Source organism: Cryptomeria japonica, chromosome 6 (assembly GCF_030272615.1).
Source record: "Cryptomeria japonica chromosome 6, Sugi_1.0, whole genome shotgun sequence".
In the NCBI taxonomy this organism is placed as follows: Eukaryota; Viridiplantae; Streptophyta; class Pinopsida; order Cupressales; family Cupressaceae; genus Cryptomeria; species Cryptomeria japonica.
Window position 1 is genome coordinate 597,111,954 of NC_081410.1, and position 20,494 is coordinate 597,132,447.

Below are 20,494 nucleotides of genomic sequence, written 5' to 3' on the forward strand. Positions count from 1 at the left end.
TGAGTAATAAAAGTTCATTATCAGTATTGTCTTGAAATCTTTTTATTGCTAAATGGTTGCATGGTTGCATATTCCCTTCAACACTTAGATTAGATTTGCTTAAGTAATTTGTTTTCAAGTTGTTGGATAAATGATAGATCCGATAGTATTGATTGGTGAAATCTTGCTCATACTTTTGTTGGATGGATGATTTCCTTTCAATGTGTAAAGTTAGCCTGAGCTTTTAATATGGATGTTTAACTTCTACTTGGAATGATACTGTTCAATTGTTGGTATTTTTCCTAAGTGTGAAAATCTTAAGTATAACCCTAGAAGATTGCACCCGCGTAGTTGTCTGAGTGTGGCGAAACAAAGCATCGTTACCGGTTTCACCCAGTCTTTACCGTCTCTTGAGTTCATAGGAATAGCTTAGAAGTAGCATAGGATTCCTAAACCCTCATCCTTTTTTTTTCTGAAAACCTAAACTAGAAAATCCAAAAAAAAACATAGAGCATAATTTGTTAAATCTGTTTAAGTTCAACTTAAATGATATCAGTTGTCAAGCGTAAGTCCCCCTTGAGATTTTCAGCATACACTACCCAAGAGGTTATCCCACTAAAGTCGCTCATTCGCACATATAGACCTTGGAGTCGCCTTGTGGTCTTTCTTGCAATCTTGGCACAATTAGTGATTTTGTTCAGGAGAGGATAGAGTATCCTTGTGGTATTTTATTCTAAGTGTTCGGTAGATGATAAAATAGAACCTTCGAGTCTTCCACTTGATCACATAGTTTAGCGTTTGGGAGGACTTTGCTCAAGAGAGGATAAGGTACTTTTGGGTATTTTATTTTGTGTTTGATTGTGCCTAAAAAACACATCAACAGATTGCATTGATTGAATTAAAAGTGAAGATTAGTGTTAGGTTTTGTATTAACATTGTCATTCATCTTTGTTGAAGCTCTGCATGCATCAAGTTATTCAATCTATGAACTCTTGCATTGTTTGTGTGACTGAGATTTACTAATCCCTGATTTTAGCCAAGAAGCATGTATTTGTTGTGTTTAGTTTGGGTGGTAGTCTCAATTAGTTGCAAGTATTAAAATATAAAAAACTCAAGTCTTCTACTCATTCTCAAGTCCAAAATATAGTGCAAGATTTATCAGTTATTTCATTTATGCAAAACCTCCTTTAGAGAATATTGTTAAGTGTGCTGACTATATATTTCATTCATAACTTAAAGTCTAAGGTAGTTTTAATTTTCCAAGAAGCTTCCCTTAGAATTTGAAGAGAGGTTCATCCTTGCATTTTATTTTGTTTCGTGTTGTCTCAAAAGAGAAAAATTAGAATGCCCAGAATATTTTCAGTAATTGATGCTCCTTTCATCCTCAAGCCATAATAATCACACACCAACATTCTTGCTCAAGCAAGGTCATTGGCCTTGCCATCACTATGCTTACTTGTAGATGCCATCTCTACCTACAAAGATGCAAATCCTAGCAAAAAGCAAAAAACAAGCTTCTAACATGGGACTTGTATGAAAATTTAAAGGCAATTGCTCACCCAAAACTTGGCAACAAGTTTTCAAGTGAGTAACTTGGCATCTGTGTTTCGCTTGCTAATCTGCAAGTTACTTGCAGGTTTTTGGAACTATGGCTAACATATTGTTGGGATGTAATACTAATGACTTTCAAGAAAACTGTTCTCATTGGTTAAAATATGCATTTATTTGAGTTTTTAGCATAGTTCCATGGAGTTTCTTGACGGGATGGGGCGACAAGTTTCAAGGATGAGGGTACAAAGGGCCTAAGTTTGGGGACAGCAGGGGAGCAGTGCAAATACAAATAGTACTTAAAAGTTGCTTATAAAAAGATGTATAAGGAATAAGTAAACACATTGCAATGATTGCATTGAACATAGAGTTATTAACTTATCAACATTTAACTAATTTTAAAATTTATTTTTCAGTTCTAAGTTTTAACATTGAACATTTAATATGAATAGTGAAAATCACAATATCGACATCAGAATGAGAATTTTCAAGTTTTCATAATGATGATTCATGATTACAATCAACAATGTTCAAACTCAAAAAAAAAATGGTAAATACTAAATAGTAATACTAATGACTAATGAGTCAATGGCTAAGGGCTTGATCCCTCTAATCATCCCCAAGCTCATCTACTCAAGCTCAACTAGAACTGTTGGACTCCATATGCTCAAGCTCATCTACACCAACACCAACCAACCCTGCTTGTGTAGCATCATCATCAACCTATGTTGGCTCTTTTGGCTCTACATCCCATCTGGTTGTTGGACTCTCCTACGTAAGTGTGTTGCAGTCAATGAGATGTAAGGCACTATGTACAACCACTAGCTTCTTTGCCCTCCTAGAAATAAGCCTATTCCTCTTAATGGATTGGATGAAGCTATAAGTAGACTAGTTCCTCTCAGTAGCAAAAGATCTAGAAACTTAGGACAGCAAACAAATGGCTAGAACAATAGTCAAAGATCTAGGCCCATGCATACTCCACCACAACTTGGGTACTACTATCCATAGTCTCTAGATTTATTCCAGCCGCCTCTCAATATCCCCAAAGAGTGGCAAATCTTGTCCACTTAGTATGAATCAAGCGACCTCAAAATCATACATTTTCTCAATGGTCTTCATGAACCCTTCCTTCACCTCAACATCCTCTAGAGGTGTAATTTTGTTGGACCTTTGCACAAGTTCAAAGCATAGCCAGCCATGTGTAAGCAAGTGTTGAGCTTCTCCCAACTATGATGAATGATCGGCTCGGTGTAGAATTGCAATGTGGGGTCTTTCTCTTGTACAATAGCCTTCATTTTGATCAAGCATAGAATCAATGCACTCATACACCTCTCTAGGGGAAGGTGCATTAGAATTCCCATATTTAATATCTCTTAAGACTAGAGTAATGATGGAGACAATATATTTGTCATCAGTCCAAATACATCACTTTTCACCACCTCCTTCACCCTCTTCCCCTGCTATGTTTTCAACTTAGGCCATCAATTCCATTCTATTGTCATAACCATTAGTTGCAATGCCTCTTGCAACTCAAGCATCCTCTCCATGGGAATAAAGTATGATGCATACCGAGTCTCTACAAGTTTCGAGAATTCCTTCTTGGAGAAGGTCTTGAAGATTGCATGTGAAGTGTGATGGTTGCAGATAAACATATGCACACCTTTAGCATCATTGACAATTGTTTTTATCTAGTTGATTTTACCCCCATCCTTGAGTGCATTATTCATGGCATGCACACAACAAGGAGTCAACCAAATATGTCTATAGACTACCTCAATTAACTTCCCTACATCTTTGCACACATGGGCCGCATCTGTTACTACCTACACCACATTTTGTGGCCCAAACTCCTCTATAGCATCTTTGAGGATCTAGAACTAAAAAATGAGCATCCTTGTGATGCCCTTAACAATCAACAACCCTAAGGAAATAAGGGTCGTCTATACATGTAATCATGATATTGATGAGTAGATGATGCCTGATGTCTGTCCACCCATCCATGAGTATGCTGCATCCACTTGTGACCCGGGTACTATTCATTTTCTCCATCAAAGTATTTTACTTGGAATAGTTCTTATGCAAGATTGTTGTCCTCAATTTAGTCTCCCTTGGTGGCACATATGATGGTCTCACCCTTATTATCTTTCCCACAACTTCCTTATAATAAGGAGGGAGAACTAGATGGAATGGAATGCCATTGGCAAAGAAGAATTTGCCAATGGCATCATTTGCTTCATCCTCTGCTTGCACGTTGAAAAATTTGCCAATGGTTGTGAAGCTGCAAGACTAATCATCTTACATTTCCCCTTAGGCTCTGCTGCCCTTGAACTAGATGAATTCAGTGGCCTTAGACTCTGCAAAGTAGAAGTAGAACTTTGATGACGCCTACCCCTTTGTGGCAAAGTAGCAAATGTAGGTACTACTTCATTACAACCCCATAATTTTAATATTTCAACCCTAAATTTCGGGTTCCCTTCCACCTTATAACATACATCTACACTCTTTGCCTCAGATAAGAAGTGAGCATTAATTCTAGTCATGCTACCAAACCATTGAAGTTTACAAATGTTGCACTTCCACAACCTCTACCCCCAGCTGTCCCAGGCTTTGCTGATACCTTACATGCAATTTTTTTTAAAGGTGACATCAGATCAAAGGGGCCCTTGGCTCATTTTTGTAGGATTTGAGAAGGGCAATTAAGATTTTGACTCCCAATAGAACTTGTTGTTTGATAGACTATAATTTTGACACCCAATAGAACTTGTTTGAGTGTCAGTGCCACCCATCACTGCTTCTATGCTAGGAGCATTAGATGATTCATTTTCACTTTTGATTTCTATTTCAACCCCTTGTCCCTAACCCTCATCCTCACTCATGTTGTGAGAACTCATAATGATAATGAAGCTGCAAGAAACAATGATTAAAAAAATAGATTAGAAAACCTATATGTTGCTGTCATAATTTGTCAAATTAAAAACAATGAGTTTAAAAATGGAATTGGATAAATTTTAAAAAGCAATTTATTGTGTGGTTCAAACAATAGAAATTATATTTTTTCTGTTGTATTTCTCAATAGTAAACTAATGCAAATATCTGGAAAAAAAAATTTCCAAATTATTGTAGCAATGCAAATTGATGAATTTGAAATTTTGAAGTAAACAATGAAAACTCAGATATAAGATCATCAAAATGATAGCAACAGGGTTACAATTTTTTTCATTTTGTGACAAAAAAGGGCAGTTTTCACTTTTCAATCTCAAGCAGGAGGGTTTTCAATCATTCATAACATCTGCAATGAACAAATGAAGTTTTAAATGCCTACCTTTAATCTTGAATCATACTCTTGAATCTTGAATGCCCTCTTCCTCTTGCAAGAATGAAGAATCTCCCTCTTAGCTTGTTCCCTCTCCTTCAAGTTGAATCTCTCTACTTCAGTCTTCACTTTCAAACTCTTTACTGATTTTGTGTGATTTGGAATGAGACCATGTGTCTCTTTATAAGTTTTTTGGGAGGCCTTGGGGATTGGGGTTGGATTAGGGTTAGGTTATACACTTTTGAAACATTTTTTTAATTTAAAGAAACTCCAAAAATGCGCTTTTGGATGTGGGAAATATTTGCATGTCTCCACCAGGCTTGAGGAATGTTTATGCTTCTCAAGGACATCCTAGTGTGCCCATTTCAAGTGTTTCCTTTGGAAATGCCTTAGAGACATCCCCTCTCAAAGAGTAACGTCTTGGGGACGACAGGGAAGTGTGATGGAGGTGGTAGGACGACAGAGGGACGTTCCCCTAACATCTCCATGTCTCAGGGACATCCCCATTTTGGAAACAAAGTTTTTTTGGGGGGATACGTCCTTGTGGAACACTGGTTTTTAGCACTATCAAGAATTGTTACCACCTTTGGGGAAAATGGTTGACAAACAAAAAATATTTATTTCCCTCAAAGTAGGTAAATATAATTTATTTTCAATATTTTGTTTAACCATGTAATCTCTAGGAAATTTTTTTAAAGAAAGAACCTCATCATATGAGATGTAAATCAAAGTGTCCATATGTGACTATGCTAGACCTGAAAGCTATAGTCCAAGCCTAGGCAATATAGAGAGAAAGATACATAGTAGAATTCATTGGGACAAATTTGAATCTAGAATCTTTCATACATCCTCTTAGATTTGGTTGTCCACCACTTAAGGAGCAATCCATAACAAATAAGGTTGGAGTTGTCACAAGCCCAATTGGCTAACCCACATGCTACTTTATTGTGTTCTCTAGGAACATGGCTGAATTGAACCTCCTATAACTTGTCCTGCAAACTTTGAATCTTCCTCAACTCTTTTGCTATTTGTCAATTTTGGCTATGGAATCGCTTAGGATCACATAAAACTTAAAGGCTGATGACTACCTTTGAGTTGGATACAATTTGTAGTTTTTGCCACCCAATTTTGTAAGCCTTGTGCATTCGTTTATAAACAACTTTGATCTCTGCTAGATTATTGGTTGTATGTCCCAATTTTTCAGCAATACCTCCCATACTAGCCTAACCCAGATTGCCGCTTGAGCCACCATCCAAGGTCTATCGAATTGCTTTTCCTTTTGAGGTTGAAAGGCAGGCATTGTTGAAGTCTTGGGTTGCAAAGAGAGTTGTTTACATAAATGCTCCCATTTTGGAGTGAAAATTTGACGAAGACAAAGTTTATGCTTGATAGACTCAGCGATATTAATTTTGATCTTCTCCAAAACATAACTGATATCCCTGCCATCCTGCCAAAAATTCTGCTGTTTCTCTCCTTCCAAATTTTCAAAAGCATAAGGATGATGCCAAAGCACATGAACGGGAGGAGGTTCTGACACTTAGGGAGATGGCTTTGCCATTCTCTAATCAGCTGTTCAAAACACTGAATGTTGACCCAAGGAAGGTTATCCACTTTGGAAATCTTTGGGAATTTCAGATCTAATGGTTAAATGCAAAAAGCATGGTGGTTTCATAAATTCAAATCAAAATTGGGCTGGTTTATTTAAAAGCAGGAAAAGTAAAAAGAATGAGAATTCTCTAGGGCCATCGGGTTGAGTCTATGATTCTTGTTTGACAGAATTTGACATAAAATCATAAAATCATAGTTCTTGGCCTCAAGCCTAGGTTTCTTAAAGGTTCACACTTTGTCAATGTGTCTTCATCATGCATCAACATAAGCCACGAGATTTCAATTAATTTGCAGCTTTAGAAGGTTTGAAACATTCATTATTTCATGGGATGGAAACAAGCATTGCCATAGTGTATGTTGGTGGGAAAGGAAAGCCTTACAGAAAGATGGCTTTTGTTTGTTCATGATAGAAACTCAGTTCTAAAAACACACCAGACAAGAATATTTCATCTATTTGGCTTGCAGTTATTGTGACACTGCTGTCTGTGCATAACAGTGAGAGTTGCTTCTATTGTGTTTACAAGGATAAGAATTCAAAGATGAACCTCTCTCCAAAGTTCAAAGTTCAAAATTTTAGTAAGGAAAGTTCAAAGTGCACAGCTTAAGTGAATGAGATTTCATGACATTGAGTTTTAGTAGCAGAGATCCATTAAATGTTTTGAAATAACGTTAAGGAAATATGTCCAAAATTTAGATCATTTCCACAATATTTGAGGGAAATGGAAAGAAAAAAGATTGAAACAAATCCAAAATTGGAAGGAAACAAAGAAATCAAACAAAATTTCTGACTCTAAAATTTGGGTGTGTTGATGACAACGAAGTATAAAGTATTATTATGCTTTACTTCAAGTTTTTGGAAATACATTTACAATCTTTCAAAGCCATAAAATCAGAAACTATGCTTATTGAACTAAGCAGCAGCGAAAATATAGAACCAATAAAAATACTAACGTTCAAATGATAGTACTCCTTCATTGTCCATGGAAGGCATTGCTGAAGCATATGTGACCATATTTGATTGTGCAACTAAATGACCAGGTTGCTTTGACGAGGGATCCACATATTTCTCCTGAAGCACCATAAATAAATAGTATTAATCATCACCACTAGGTTCCATTGTGATTGTACTTTGAGCTTCATATTAAGAAGTTTCAGATGTAACTTGCATAGATAGAGTTCTAGAAAACAAAAAGCTTTAATTGCGCTCTTAAGTGCATAGAATTGATTGCTGAAAATGAAAAAGTATGATGCTTTGAAAAAAAAGTACACGTTTTTAAAAAAATGAAACAAGGAATTGTGTATGATAAAAAGCATTCAAAATGTGTGTTCCAACAGTGAATACAGTGTCCTTATCTAGGAGCTTCATTTAAACCTACCAGAATATTTCTTGTACTTATCCTCCATTCCGGTTGCAAGCATTCAAAATGTATGTTCCAACAGTGAATAGTGTCCTTATCTAGAAGCTTCATTTAAACCTACCAGAATATTTCTTGTACTTATCCTCTATTCTGGTAGCACTCAAATTAAGTATGCCATGAATATTCCCTATTCAAAGATTCAGAAATGAGTAATTCAAAAACAGTGGCCAGAGCCAAGGAAGTAATGCCAAAAGTTAACAGTTTAGTACAAGATAAAACTGAAACTTCCAATTGACAGTTTGTACATGGAATCAATAAGCCAAAAAATGTATATTGCTTCCAGGGATATATTTTGATAACCGGTTTAAATCTTATTTTCCTCTTCATGTTTCATACATAAATAATTTGCATCACTTAGTTGACATAGCTACCTTACCATTTTTACTTGCTTCTTTTCATAACCTGACTAAGTAATACTTACACAAAATTGCAAATGTTATACAGTATTTGCACTCATCAAAAGCATTCAACTCAAGTGTTTACATTATTATTCCCTAACCATTATCCAACATTAAAACTGTTCTCTAATGCCAAGAAAGCAACTTTACCAATTTTCACTCTAGTGGGGGATGGATGATTGTCCTTGTAGATTTTCATCTATCTAAGATAAACCCTCCAACTGCCCCTTTGAGTTTTAAGTTGGAGTTCTTAAGATTTGCCAGCAATGCACAAAGTTTATAAAATTGGGATTTTGGTGGATCTAATTTTTTTGAGAGGAATTAAATAATGTGCATAAGATTTTTATTAAGCAGTTAGTTTTGGTAGAGAGTGCTACAAGAGAGGTAACTAGGTATCATGAGTATATTCATCTAAAATTTGGTTGGACAATACAGCTTCGCTAGACTTTTTGCAACCTAGGGAGAACGGAGGCTGCTTCTGACCTTTGATCTTCAAAAGTTGAGCTACAAATAATTTCTCTTTGGTTTGGAGATCAAGACTTATATTTCTTCATGCAAGGCCTTCATGATTGGTGGTTGATCAAAAGGATGTTACAAGGAATAGCAATAGCTTTTTAAAGGCTTGAAAAGAAGATGATGTGTGTTTTAACAGATTTCAGTCCTTTCACTATTTCTTCATCTGAAAGTAGTAGCTAGGGTTCTACAGCAAAGAGGGAGGATAGACTTTTTCTTAATGTATGTTGCACTAGTTAAGATGACTTTTCAACTTATACGTACAGGTTTTGTATAATTGGTGTGATTAGGTTGAAGGCAGTCCAGATCAGTTTTGATTAAAAAACAACAGCAAAAGGTAGAGATATGTAGGCATTGAAATCGACAGCAGCTATTGCAGCAGAGCAGGGTTTGACAAAAGCAGCACATAGATTTTAATAAGCAGTAACACAATTTCAGTCATCTACAGCAGGTGTCATCTTCATCAGATCAGTGGGTTTCAATCCACAATCCAGTAGTGATCATTCTTATAATGCCTGAGTTATGTGATCTTCAACCCTTTTTGATAAATTTCACATCAATCTTCATCAAAGCCATTTAATATGAGCAATAGTCTGCATCAGACTTAACCAATTTTCATTCTTATGGCAAGGGTTTTGTCTTCAACAAGGGTTCTACTCTAAAGATTTAAGGTTTTCAAATAAAAAGATACCAAGAACTAAGATACAATTTTAGTCTTCTATCATCTGACACACTGCTGTTCACACTCCTCCATGTTTGCTAGTATCTCAATATGGCAAATCCCTCACTTAATGACAAATTCACATCTAATTTGAAGAATGGTTCTGTCATACACACTATTTCATTTTGTGTTGCACTGAAAGGTGTGAATTAAAAAGCAAACAGTTTTGGTGGCTCTATTGGTGAACAACTAATGACCATTTATAGTGCAGTCTTCACTCAATCATGAAGGAATGAATGTGCTTCAACTGTACCAAAAATTTAAGAAATAATTTCATCTTTAGAAGAACCAATTCAAGCGGAGGCTAATTAGGAGAATAACAACAACAACAATCACTTTCCTCTATTATTGCTATGGGGAAATCAAATTAGTCCATTGGCATTCATAAAACATCATAAGCTTAGATGTAGTGGTGAAGGCCAAAATATGCCCGTCTAGATGTTGCTCCCCATTACCATATTTATATTGCTGATTTCCCAAAGCTTGCTGCTATGGTTCATGATGTCATATAAAGGAGATTGGTTATGTTGTCCATAGAAGGATTGATGGAAAATTTGAAGGGCTTGATCAAAACCTTTGAGCCTACATCTCTGCAGGAGGCAATTAAGAGATCTCTCGCTCTTGAATCCAGTCCTCCAAGAACAAGTTTTAGAAGAATTTTCCAACCAAAATGCCATTTCAAAAAACTCATCAACCAAAGAGTTCACCAAAGTTGTATGAAGAAGCCAAAAATGAACTAAGGAGGAAGAAACTATGTTTCACATGCAAGGAGCCTTGGGTTCTTGGTCATAGGGTTTCACTTTCTGATGATGAATCAAAATTAGAAAATTTAGAACAGAAAGCTGATCATGAGGAGAATGATGAAGAAAATGAACCAAAAAGGCCAAATGAAGAGAATACCATTGAGAGAACCTTTGCCCAACTTTTGGGAACATGAAAGTATAATCTTTTTAGGATCTGTGGAGTTCCATGTGGCCAAAAAATCACTATGCTAATTGATTTTGGGGCCACTCATAATTTCATTGGTAACAGAGTTGTCGCTAGAAGAGGTCTAAAAACAGAAGAGTTTGAAGGTTTTGATGTCAAAGTTGTTGACGGCTTCACTCTCCAATGTACCAAAAGGATTCCTAAGTTTTTTAATTGGGAAGTATGAAGTGAAGGATGATTTCTATGCAGTGAGTATAGGAGAATCGATGTTGTGCTGGGTGTCCAATGGCTTCACTCTTTGGGTGAGATCACTAAAAATTTTGTCACCATGGAACTCAAATTTCATGTTGATCATAAGATGTTATTGAGGTGTATGTTCAATGGAAATCCTCCTGTTGTTACAGCCAAAAGGATGGAGAGTATCTTCTGTCATGAACAAGTAGAGTGGGCTGCCTAATGCTTGATCATGCCTACACATTCATTGGGAGATAAGAGAGAATATTATATAGATGTCCAAAACTTGTTCGATGAGCACAACAAAGTTTTCAATGAGATACCTCCAAGAAGACCACTAGATAGAGGGATAGAGCATGTGATTGAGCTGGAAGGAGCAAAACCTATCATTACCACTCATTGCCATCCCAAAAGGCATAAGGGGTTGAAGAAGCTATTAAGAAGCTTTTTGAGATGGGACACATTCATCCTAGCAAAAGTCCCTTTACATCTTCTATGGTCTTGGTGAAAAATGATGGAACTGTTGAAATAATAGCTAGTTCGGATCAAATATAAGTATTACTTGTATTGGGCTGGACCCAAACGCATTATGTAACTTGTAATTTGGTCTGGCCCTATAATGGGCAATGTAACTTGTGAATAGGGCTAACCCTATAATGACTAATGTAACTTGTAAATGAGTCTAACCCTATAATGGGCATTGTAACTTGTAAATGGAAATAGGGCAGACCCTATCACATGTAACTCGGAATTTATATTGGTCCGACCCTATAGTTGTAACTTGTAATTTTGGGCGCCAAAATTATGAATGTATACAAGGCCGACCTAAGTCAATCTAGGCGGACAACTCACCTATATATACAGATCATTCTTACATCAAATGGACACACTGATCCAGCGAATTGTCTCCACTATTCTGCAAATTATCTCTGCACATATTCAAGTGAATTCCTTCAGCAAAGCAGCGAATCTATACCTTCAGCGAGTGACCTGATCCAAGGGGCAGCGAACTCACTTTCAGGGACAGCGACGGTGCTTTTGGGGCAACAAATCATCTTCTCAGTCAGTGCGTTGTCAAGTGGATGATTCAGACCAGCAGATTGCTTTACCTGATTAGCTAACCATCTACAGCAAGGATATTCAGATAAGTTTGCCCTAGCACTGTCATACTGTTGTATGCCCTAGTTTGGATTATACCGTGCTGATATATTGCCCTAGTTTGAGCATTATGAGATCTTAGTCATGCCTTTTGGTTTGACTAATGCACCTGCAACTTCTCAATCTTGTAAAAACCGAATCTTCAATCAGCAAGTTAGGAAATTTGATTTGATCTTCTTTGATGACATTTTAATCAACAATAAGACTTGGGAAGAGCACTTGAGAGTTGAGACACTTAGATGAGGTATTGGGAATTTAGGAGGCCCAATATTTGTTTGCAAAGAATCTAAGTGTGAGTCTGCTATAACAGAAATTATGTATTTGGGGCATGTGACAGCTCTAAGGTTGTGATAGAAGATCGAGAAAAGATTCAAGCCATCTTGGATTGGCCAACAACCAAAGATTCTCACTCATTTGAGAGGTTTTTTTGGTTTATGCAGCTTCTAGAGAAGGTTTGTGAAGGGGTTTTCACAATTGGATGGTCCTTTTACTGATTTGACAAAAAAGGGGGGCATTTTCATGGTTTGATTCAGTGCAGTAAACTTCTGATTAGCTCAAGAAGTGATGAGTTCTTGTCCTGTTTTAGCCATACTAGACTTCACAAAGACTTTTGACTCTTGAGATTGAATGTGATGTTTCGGGGGAAGGAATTGGTGGTGTTAATGAAGAATATGCATCCAATTTCCTTTAAAAGTAGGAAGTTGAGAGGGTTGGAGAGAAGCTACTCCATTTATGATAAATATATGCTAGCCATTATGCATGCTTTGTCTAAGTTTAGACAATATTTGGTGGGAGGTATGTTTGTTGTCAAAACGGATCATAACAGTCTGAAATATTTTCTTAATCAAAAAGGATCTTAATGAGAGGTAGACAAAGTGGATGAGTAAGCTGCAAGCTTATGTTTTGACATTGAATATGTCAAAGGAAAGAAGAATGTTGTCTCTGCTGATTGGAAGGATCAAATTCTTGTTGAATATGCTCAAAATGCCTTTGACACTAATATTTTGGATGGTACCTTACAGGATGATAAGTATGAAGTGGTGAATGAGTTGATCCTATATAAGAGACGAATCTTCTTAGTACTCGAAACTAAGTTGAAAGAGAAGGTTTTGAGAACTTTGCATAAGGCTCCTTTAGCTGGTCACCAAGGCAGCTTGAAGACATATAGGCAGATTCAGGAGAGGGTTGCATGGAAGGGGCTTAAGGATGGTGTCCTTAAGTGAAGTATGCTAACAAAACAAAAATGAGCACACTTTTCCTGTTGGTCTAATGCAACTCTTACCTCTTTTCGATTAAAAAATGGGAAAATATCTCTATGGACTTCATCATCGGATCACCTAACGTGTAAGGAAAAGATTGCATATATGTTGTTGACAGATTAACAAAATTTTCACTCTTTGCAATTTCTTCGGATTTCAGAGTTTCACAAGTTGTTGATTTATTTTTCAAATAAGTGTTTAGATTGCACGAGTTGCCAAAGAACATTGTAAGTAATAGGGACAGCAGGTTTTTAAGTTTGTTTTGGAAGGAGATGTTCAAATTGATAGGGACAAAACGCATTCCCAATACTAGTTATTACCCACAAACAGATGGTCTAATTGAAATTGTCAATAAGTGGGTGGAGGGGTATCTAAGAAATTATGTTTCAAGGTAGTAGAAGGCTTAGATAAAGTGGCTTCATATTGGATAATATTGTTATAAAACATCTTATCAGATATCTCTTAAAATGTTATCTTTTATCCTAGCTTCATTAACCTCTTGTTCTGTGACAGTAGAGTTCTTGGGCTGAAAGACTTATTGCAGCAAAGCCATGAACATTGTAAGTAATAGGCACAACAGGTTCCCAAGTTTATTTTGGAAGGAGATGTTCAAATTGACTGAGACAAAACTCACTCCCAATACTAGTTATCACCTACAAACAGATGGTCTAACTGAAATTGTGAATAAGTGGGTGGAAGGGTATCTAAGAAATTATGTTTCAAGGTAGTATAAGGCTTAGATAAAATGGCTTCATATTGGATGATATTGTTATAATACATCTTGTCATATGTCTCTTAAAAATGTTTCGTTTATCCTGGCTTCATTGACCTCTTGTTCTGTGAAAACAAGGTTCCTGGCCTGAAAGACTTATTGCAGCAAAGCCAAGATATCTTGAAATTACTAAAAGACAAGCTCCAACATGCTTAGAATTAGTAAAAGTTGTATGCTAATTAGCATAGAGTTGAGCACTCATTTGAGGTAAATGATATAATATATTGAGGTTGCAATTCTATAGGCAATCTACTCTTCGAAAGAGTTGTGTTGAGAAGCTTAAACCACAATTCCATGGTCCAATCAGGGTCATACAGAGAGTGGGAGAAGTGGCTTACGAATTGGAGCTTGGTAGTAAGGCACAAAATTTATTTCATGTAGCACGCCTTAAGAAGGCACTAGGTCACAATGTAGTTGCTTTGGTTAAGTTACCTCCCTTAGATGAAAATGGAAAGCTCATTTTTTATTTCAAAGAATGCAAGTTGAGAGAAAGGAGCATAAAAGAACATCTAGTGAAAATGGAGAAATCTTCTAGTTGAGGATGCTACATGGGAAAGGGAGTGAATTCCAGAGCATCCTGATTTGCGATTGCTTGGGGACAAACAATTCTGGGGAGGACGACTATGATGTCCCTGAATTTGTGGCCATTGGCTTATTTCTCAAATTTCTTGTAAGATCACTGATGCCAAAAAACTGAAAAGTAGATTAAATAATTAAATTTAAGTTGTCAAAAGTAATATTTCTTATATTTTTATATTGATAGCTTATTTGAATTATTTGAAAAGTGAAAAGTGACTGTAAGTTGTGCTCAAGGGAGAAAAAGGTATTATTTTGCACATTTTAAAATGATTTTAAAATGCTAAAGTTAATATGGAGCCAAAAAAGAAAATTAATATTTTATTCACCACAACAAGTTATAAAAGGAGCTGTGAAGAGAAAAGGGTTACCATGTCTCATATCTTGCTTTTCTTTGAGGAAATTTGAGAGTTTCTTATTTCTTGAGGATGAAAGCCCTCTAGAAATACCTATTTCAAGGACAAAACCCTCCTAGTTGGATTTGGTCATTTCATCTTGAAGTCATAGTTGTATTGATGTGAGAGTTATTCCAGTTGAAATTAAAAGATGTAAATTTTTTGTCTTTTGATATGTTTTGGGTTGCTGTTGATTGAGTTTTTCAAAGTTTCCATGGAACTGAGAAGGTCCTACCATCTCCACTATTGTTGGTTGTGCCACCCTCAATTGGCCGTACTATTTGTCATCATGTTATGGGAACATTTCGAAAGATTTTATCTGTTGCTTATACCTTGTTCTTGTTGTTGTGTAATGGCTGTAGAGTTTTTGGGAGATCTTTGAAGGGGGTTGTACCATCATGTGTTGGGCCATACTTGTTGACTAGGGTGTGTGAACGATGAGGATGAAGCGCTTTCCTTTTTATCAGTTTTTGGGTTTCTTTGGTGGCACCCAACTTAGGAGAATATAGCCAATCACTTTGTCGTTGAACTTTGTAGTTTTGCAAGACTTTTTAGGGTTCGTACAGTTACAATTTTTGTTGTATCAGCTACTTTGGTCTTTGTTTTTATTCTGTATGTCTCAATATGTCTACCAGTCTGATATAAGATGTTTCTTAATGTGTTTGGGGGAGTTAAGAAGCATTTTGGAATGTCTCTTCAGTGTATTTTCAGTCTAAGGTTGTATCAGCATTTGGGGGTGTTGGCTAAGTGGTTTTCAGTTTGTAGCAGATCTGATCAGACCAAGTTTTCAGCAGTATAGAGAGATAACAGACCTGCATCATCATTTGATATCATCCTTGTAAGGTATTCTACAATTGTTTCATGATTAAACTGATTTATTAATGTTAATTTGGCTTATTTTTGGTTATTGTAGTAGTCTGATTTTGTAATCAAAACTTTATATCAGTTTATAACAGCAATTGACTCCAAATGTCAATTTGTAATGCATTTTTAATAAATATTGTAAATCACAGATGGTAGTACTATCAGAGGCTATCATTTGAATGCATTCTTATATTGTAAGTTGGACGATTTACCGCCAACCTTTATAGCACTTTCATTCAGTCCATTTTGGCATGAACAAGCTGGTATTATCAACTATTTTGGTCTGAATCAAGCTTAGAAATTTTGTTATTGCATACACATAGTCCGTCGAAGAGGTGTTGATAGGGTGGCTTTTCTGCCTGCGTGTCATATTATGCAGTCTGCCAAAGAGGTGTTGATTAGACTGACTCTACCACTTGCATATTCTCATCAGCTTGCCGCCAAATCATTTGTAATTGCATTCATCTAGTTTAGATATGTGGTTGGAGACACCATATGCTCTCACTTTGCCCATTCTGAGATCTGGGTGATCAGAAGGTATTGAGTACATTGCATTGCATCTTTAATATTGCAAAAATAAATTAAAAAGTAGGGTTGTTACAGGCCATCATTGGAGGACAAAATGGATTCTCTTGAAATTTGTCTATCCCTTATTGATCTATGAGGAATAACACTGTTGATTTATTCCAATTCATATAATAACCTAATACCAATGTATAGATGTTGGAATTTTTCTTTATTATTCTATTTCTATTCTAAAACTTAAGACCATTAATAACACGAGGCGATCATCAACATGGCAGTTAAGGATGCAAGACCTAGTTGGGCCCTTAAGTGGCATTAATTGGCTTCATTCAAGTGGGAGTGGGAGTGGTAGTGGTACTTTCAATCGCATAATTTGAAAGAATGGCTTACAGTTTTTTTGGTGATTCATAGCCATTAGATTTCTAGCTTGTGCTTGTATTTCTCACTATATGCATTGTAAATGTTATATCAATTTTTATAGTTGAATCTTAATTCGAGCTCACAGCCAAGGTAATTTGTAATGTCCCCAAATTTGGATTAACTTGTCTGTGCCCAAAGACTGGCAATTCCAACAACAATAACATACTAAAGTAAATTCATTTAATCATTAATAAACTTAAGAAACAATGAACAAATACATGGATTAGTGAATAATTATATTATATGGAATGATAAACATTATTACTAGCTAACTACCCAATAACCAATCATAGTTTAGTTTGATAGGAAAACCTCGAAAGGGTGCCAATGAACTGCTCAAATCAACTAAGCCCAAGAGCACACAACGTCCCACTATGACAATTCACCCCTCGGCCCACAAGCGCTAGGAATGTCCCACTAAGACAATTCCATCCCTTGGGGTTGCTGGCAGCAACAATGAGGGAAGACTGAGAGGAGAGGGCGGGGGGGGCCTAAATCAGTCTTCACCGGATACACAAACTTAATCACAAAAACAGATCTAATAAACTACAGCAATAATAAAGATAAGCAAATTAATGGCACAACACACAACACCAAGATTTTGATGTGGAAAACCCAGTTAAGGGAAAAACCACGGTGGGAACCTACCCATAGTAAGATGATACTCTGCAGTAGTATGTGAAAATATTATAATGGGGAATGCGCATTCATTTAGGCACACTGCCTAGAGCTCACTGCTCAAAAGATAATGGCCCGGAAGGCTACAATCTTCAGGGAAGTCTCACTAATGAATCACTTGATGGCACATACACCACTCTCTGATAATACAGACACAACCTCGACTGCTAAAATACATTACAATTGGGAATGCACATTCATTCAGGCACACTGCCTAGAGCTCACTGCTCAAAAGATAATGGCCCGAAAGGCTACAATCCTTAGGGAAGTCTCACTAATGAATCACTTGATCACACATACACCACTCTCTGATAATGCAGACACAACCTCGACTGCTAAAATACATGACAATATCACCTATATATACAAATCATCAACCTTGATAACAAGGTCGGCTAAACCCTCAACTCACAATTACAAAAATCATCACACGATACAAAGATTGACCACCAGACCAATATAATGATTTACATGACATAACATGGACTTAATTCAAATTCCCAAACGCTCAACTCCACTGGAAATCACGCCAAGATCAACCGCAACACGCTACACCAGAAATACCGCATAAAACAAAAATCATCACTGGTTCGTTAAAATCACCAAAAACTCGCACGACGAGCAATGCGGGTCATCAAAACAAATAGGACACGACTAGGAAACACCAGCAAGCACGTCACAATCATCAGGAACAACTACGCCAACACCACTTATCAAATCTTCATCTATCAACAACTGAAAGCTCAAGAACACAATCAATCAGCAACTATCACGAAGAAAGATAACTTGCGAAGCACCAAATCACGATCCATCTGAAATGACGATACACAAGACCATCCCAAACAATATCCCAAAATCTCAGCACAAGATCTGATCACACCGAAATATACCAAAGGAAATACTGAACTCTGCAAAACAGTGATCAGCAAGACAAAACTGCAAAACCAGATCATAAGATCTTCCTGTTTATGTGTCTTTTGTACACGACCAAACACAGAATAAAATACCTAAAGGTACCTTATCCTCTCTTGAATAAAGCTTCCCCGAATGTTGAAGATCTCGCAGAAGGATCAATCGGAGTAGCTCCAAGATTCTGATTGTAGGTTCTCTACGTGTGGATAAGCTCTTTGCGGTACGATGTGATTTTGCTGGAATCACAACGGGACTTACTTTCGACAACCTGAACGTCTGATTTGCTTTGGATATTATTGGAACATGGAATTTCACTGGCCCTTGATTTTGAAAAAAAGGAAAAAGGATGAGGGTTGGAACGGGATCTATTTTTAACACTAAGAATGTAAGAGAAATGAATGACCTTTGATGAAATTCTAACTAAGTCTTGCTTTGACATCCTAGGATCATCTCCACAAGGTTAGTGCGATCTTTTGAGGAAAGCTTTATGATGTTTAGATCACCGCTACAAGCATGGACACCGTCAAGTTGATGCATATCAATGAAGAAGTGATAATTGAAGTTAAGCTTAAGCTGAATGATTCCAGTTGACTACGCAAGGCAAGTCTGTAATCAACAAACCGCTAGTAGTATGGGTATACAAATTTCACCATTGGTCATACAAATTTCTTCCATTCACCTAATAACATGAAATCAAATTTGAGAAGTATAGAGACCATGCAAATTGTTGAATCGACCCATAGAATTCACCATTTCTTCAATGAAGTTTACAAGTCTTTTGCAACAATATCTTGGTGTAGCGTCCTAAAATTGCGACACTTGCAATTTCGACTGCATTTCGGTCTTCACGATGGCGACGCAACACGCAACCTGAATGGAGACCCCAAAACTCGCTCACGACACTGAAAACTGCATTTTTCAAGCACCCTGGCCTGAACCTCCTTGCACCCTGATGTCCCGGGAGGTGGGACCAGAGCGCCCAGCGCCCTGGTCCCTGGGTCCTATTTTGGGCCCGGTTTCCTAAGTGATATCGGGTCTTTTTTATTGCAATTTGGAAATATACTTCCCTGGTCGGCCTAAGGTCGGGAAAATCAGTCTATCAGCCCTAATTGACAAGTATATAAATGACATTTTCCTCTTTCATTCGATATGATGGAAAAGGCGTGGAAACTATACTCAAGCATTCAAGCATTCAAGCAATTGATCATTCCAAGTCTCCATTCAAGGCTAAGTGTTGCATTCAAGACAAGGATTCAACCATTGAAGAGGAGATCACATACTACATGCTACAACATACAACATACAACATCTAAACCTTCGCACATAAGGATACAAACATCCTTAGAACAAGGTATTAGTACTTGTTTTACAGTCATTTACATTTACAGCTCTTGCTCATTTCTTGGTTAATTCCAAAACCGGGGTTTGACCTAAAGGCAAACCCCTAATCCCTAACCCCCCATCGTCTTCGCTTTTCTGTGTGTAGGTTGCAGGTACGCAGCTGAAATTGAAGATCTGGAATCCTTGTGCAGAGACGAACAGATCCCCCTTCGTTTCGCGGATTTTTCGGAGGACCGTGGCGCCGGGCGCCATCGTCCCGACAACTTTTGCTCAAATTTGCAGGACAGCGCCGTATCGACATTTTACTGCTAATTCCAGGTCCGCAGCTTCATCCTATAACCTAAACTCAGTTTATAAGCGAATCTTTATGACTTTCTATGCATCCTTAGCTTAATTTCCTTAATCAACATTCTTTACAAAAGAGGGTAGCCTTGCTTTCCTAACCCTTGAAATTCATTTAGCATCCAATCTTACATCGTGTGGGATTGAATCTTATGAGTTTCAACCCCTCTTTTGAATGTAAAGTCTTCCCCCTAAGTGAAAACCCATCAAATCCTAGCGAACCTCCCTTCTCTCTCCTCGGAGTTAGAAGAGGGGAGACCAACTAGGGTTCGACCGCGATTTTCCGCTTTACACTTGGCAACAATCTTTGCCTTCTCTTTCTACTCTACTCTAAAATGCTACGAATTATTGACTATTCACTCTAACTATTTCCTATTCTCTAACTATTAACTATTAGCTAACTATTAACCTTTACAAATGAGGAGCCAAGGCTTTATATAGAGAGGCATTTACAAATTGATGGTTCTGATTGACTTAGAATCAACGGCTAGGATTACAAGATAGAAACCCTAATTAGGATTTGTTAGAACAAACTTCCTCTAGTCAATGAGAAAATTACATTCCAAAAGTGAGGACCAATAGGAAGCAGGGGT

At 37.0% G+C, this 20,494-nt stretch overlaps 1 protein-coding gene across 2 annotated transcripts in view; it reads right to left on the reverse strand.

Moving 5' to 3' along the window:
- LOC131036254 (uncharacterized) overlaps positions 1 to 20,494 on the reverse strand; it is a 112,085-nt gene that overhangs the window by 47,073 nt on the left and 44,518 nt on the right. For both annotated transcript variants that reach the window (XM_057968102.2, XM_057968103.2), the window contains exon 4: positions 7,400 to 7,517. In XM_057968102.2, coding sequence (XP_057824085.1) covers positions 7,400 to 7,517 — 118 coding nt within the window. The remainder of the gene's footprint in view (positions 1 to 7,399; positions 7,518 to 20,494) is intronic.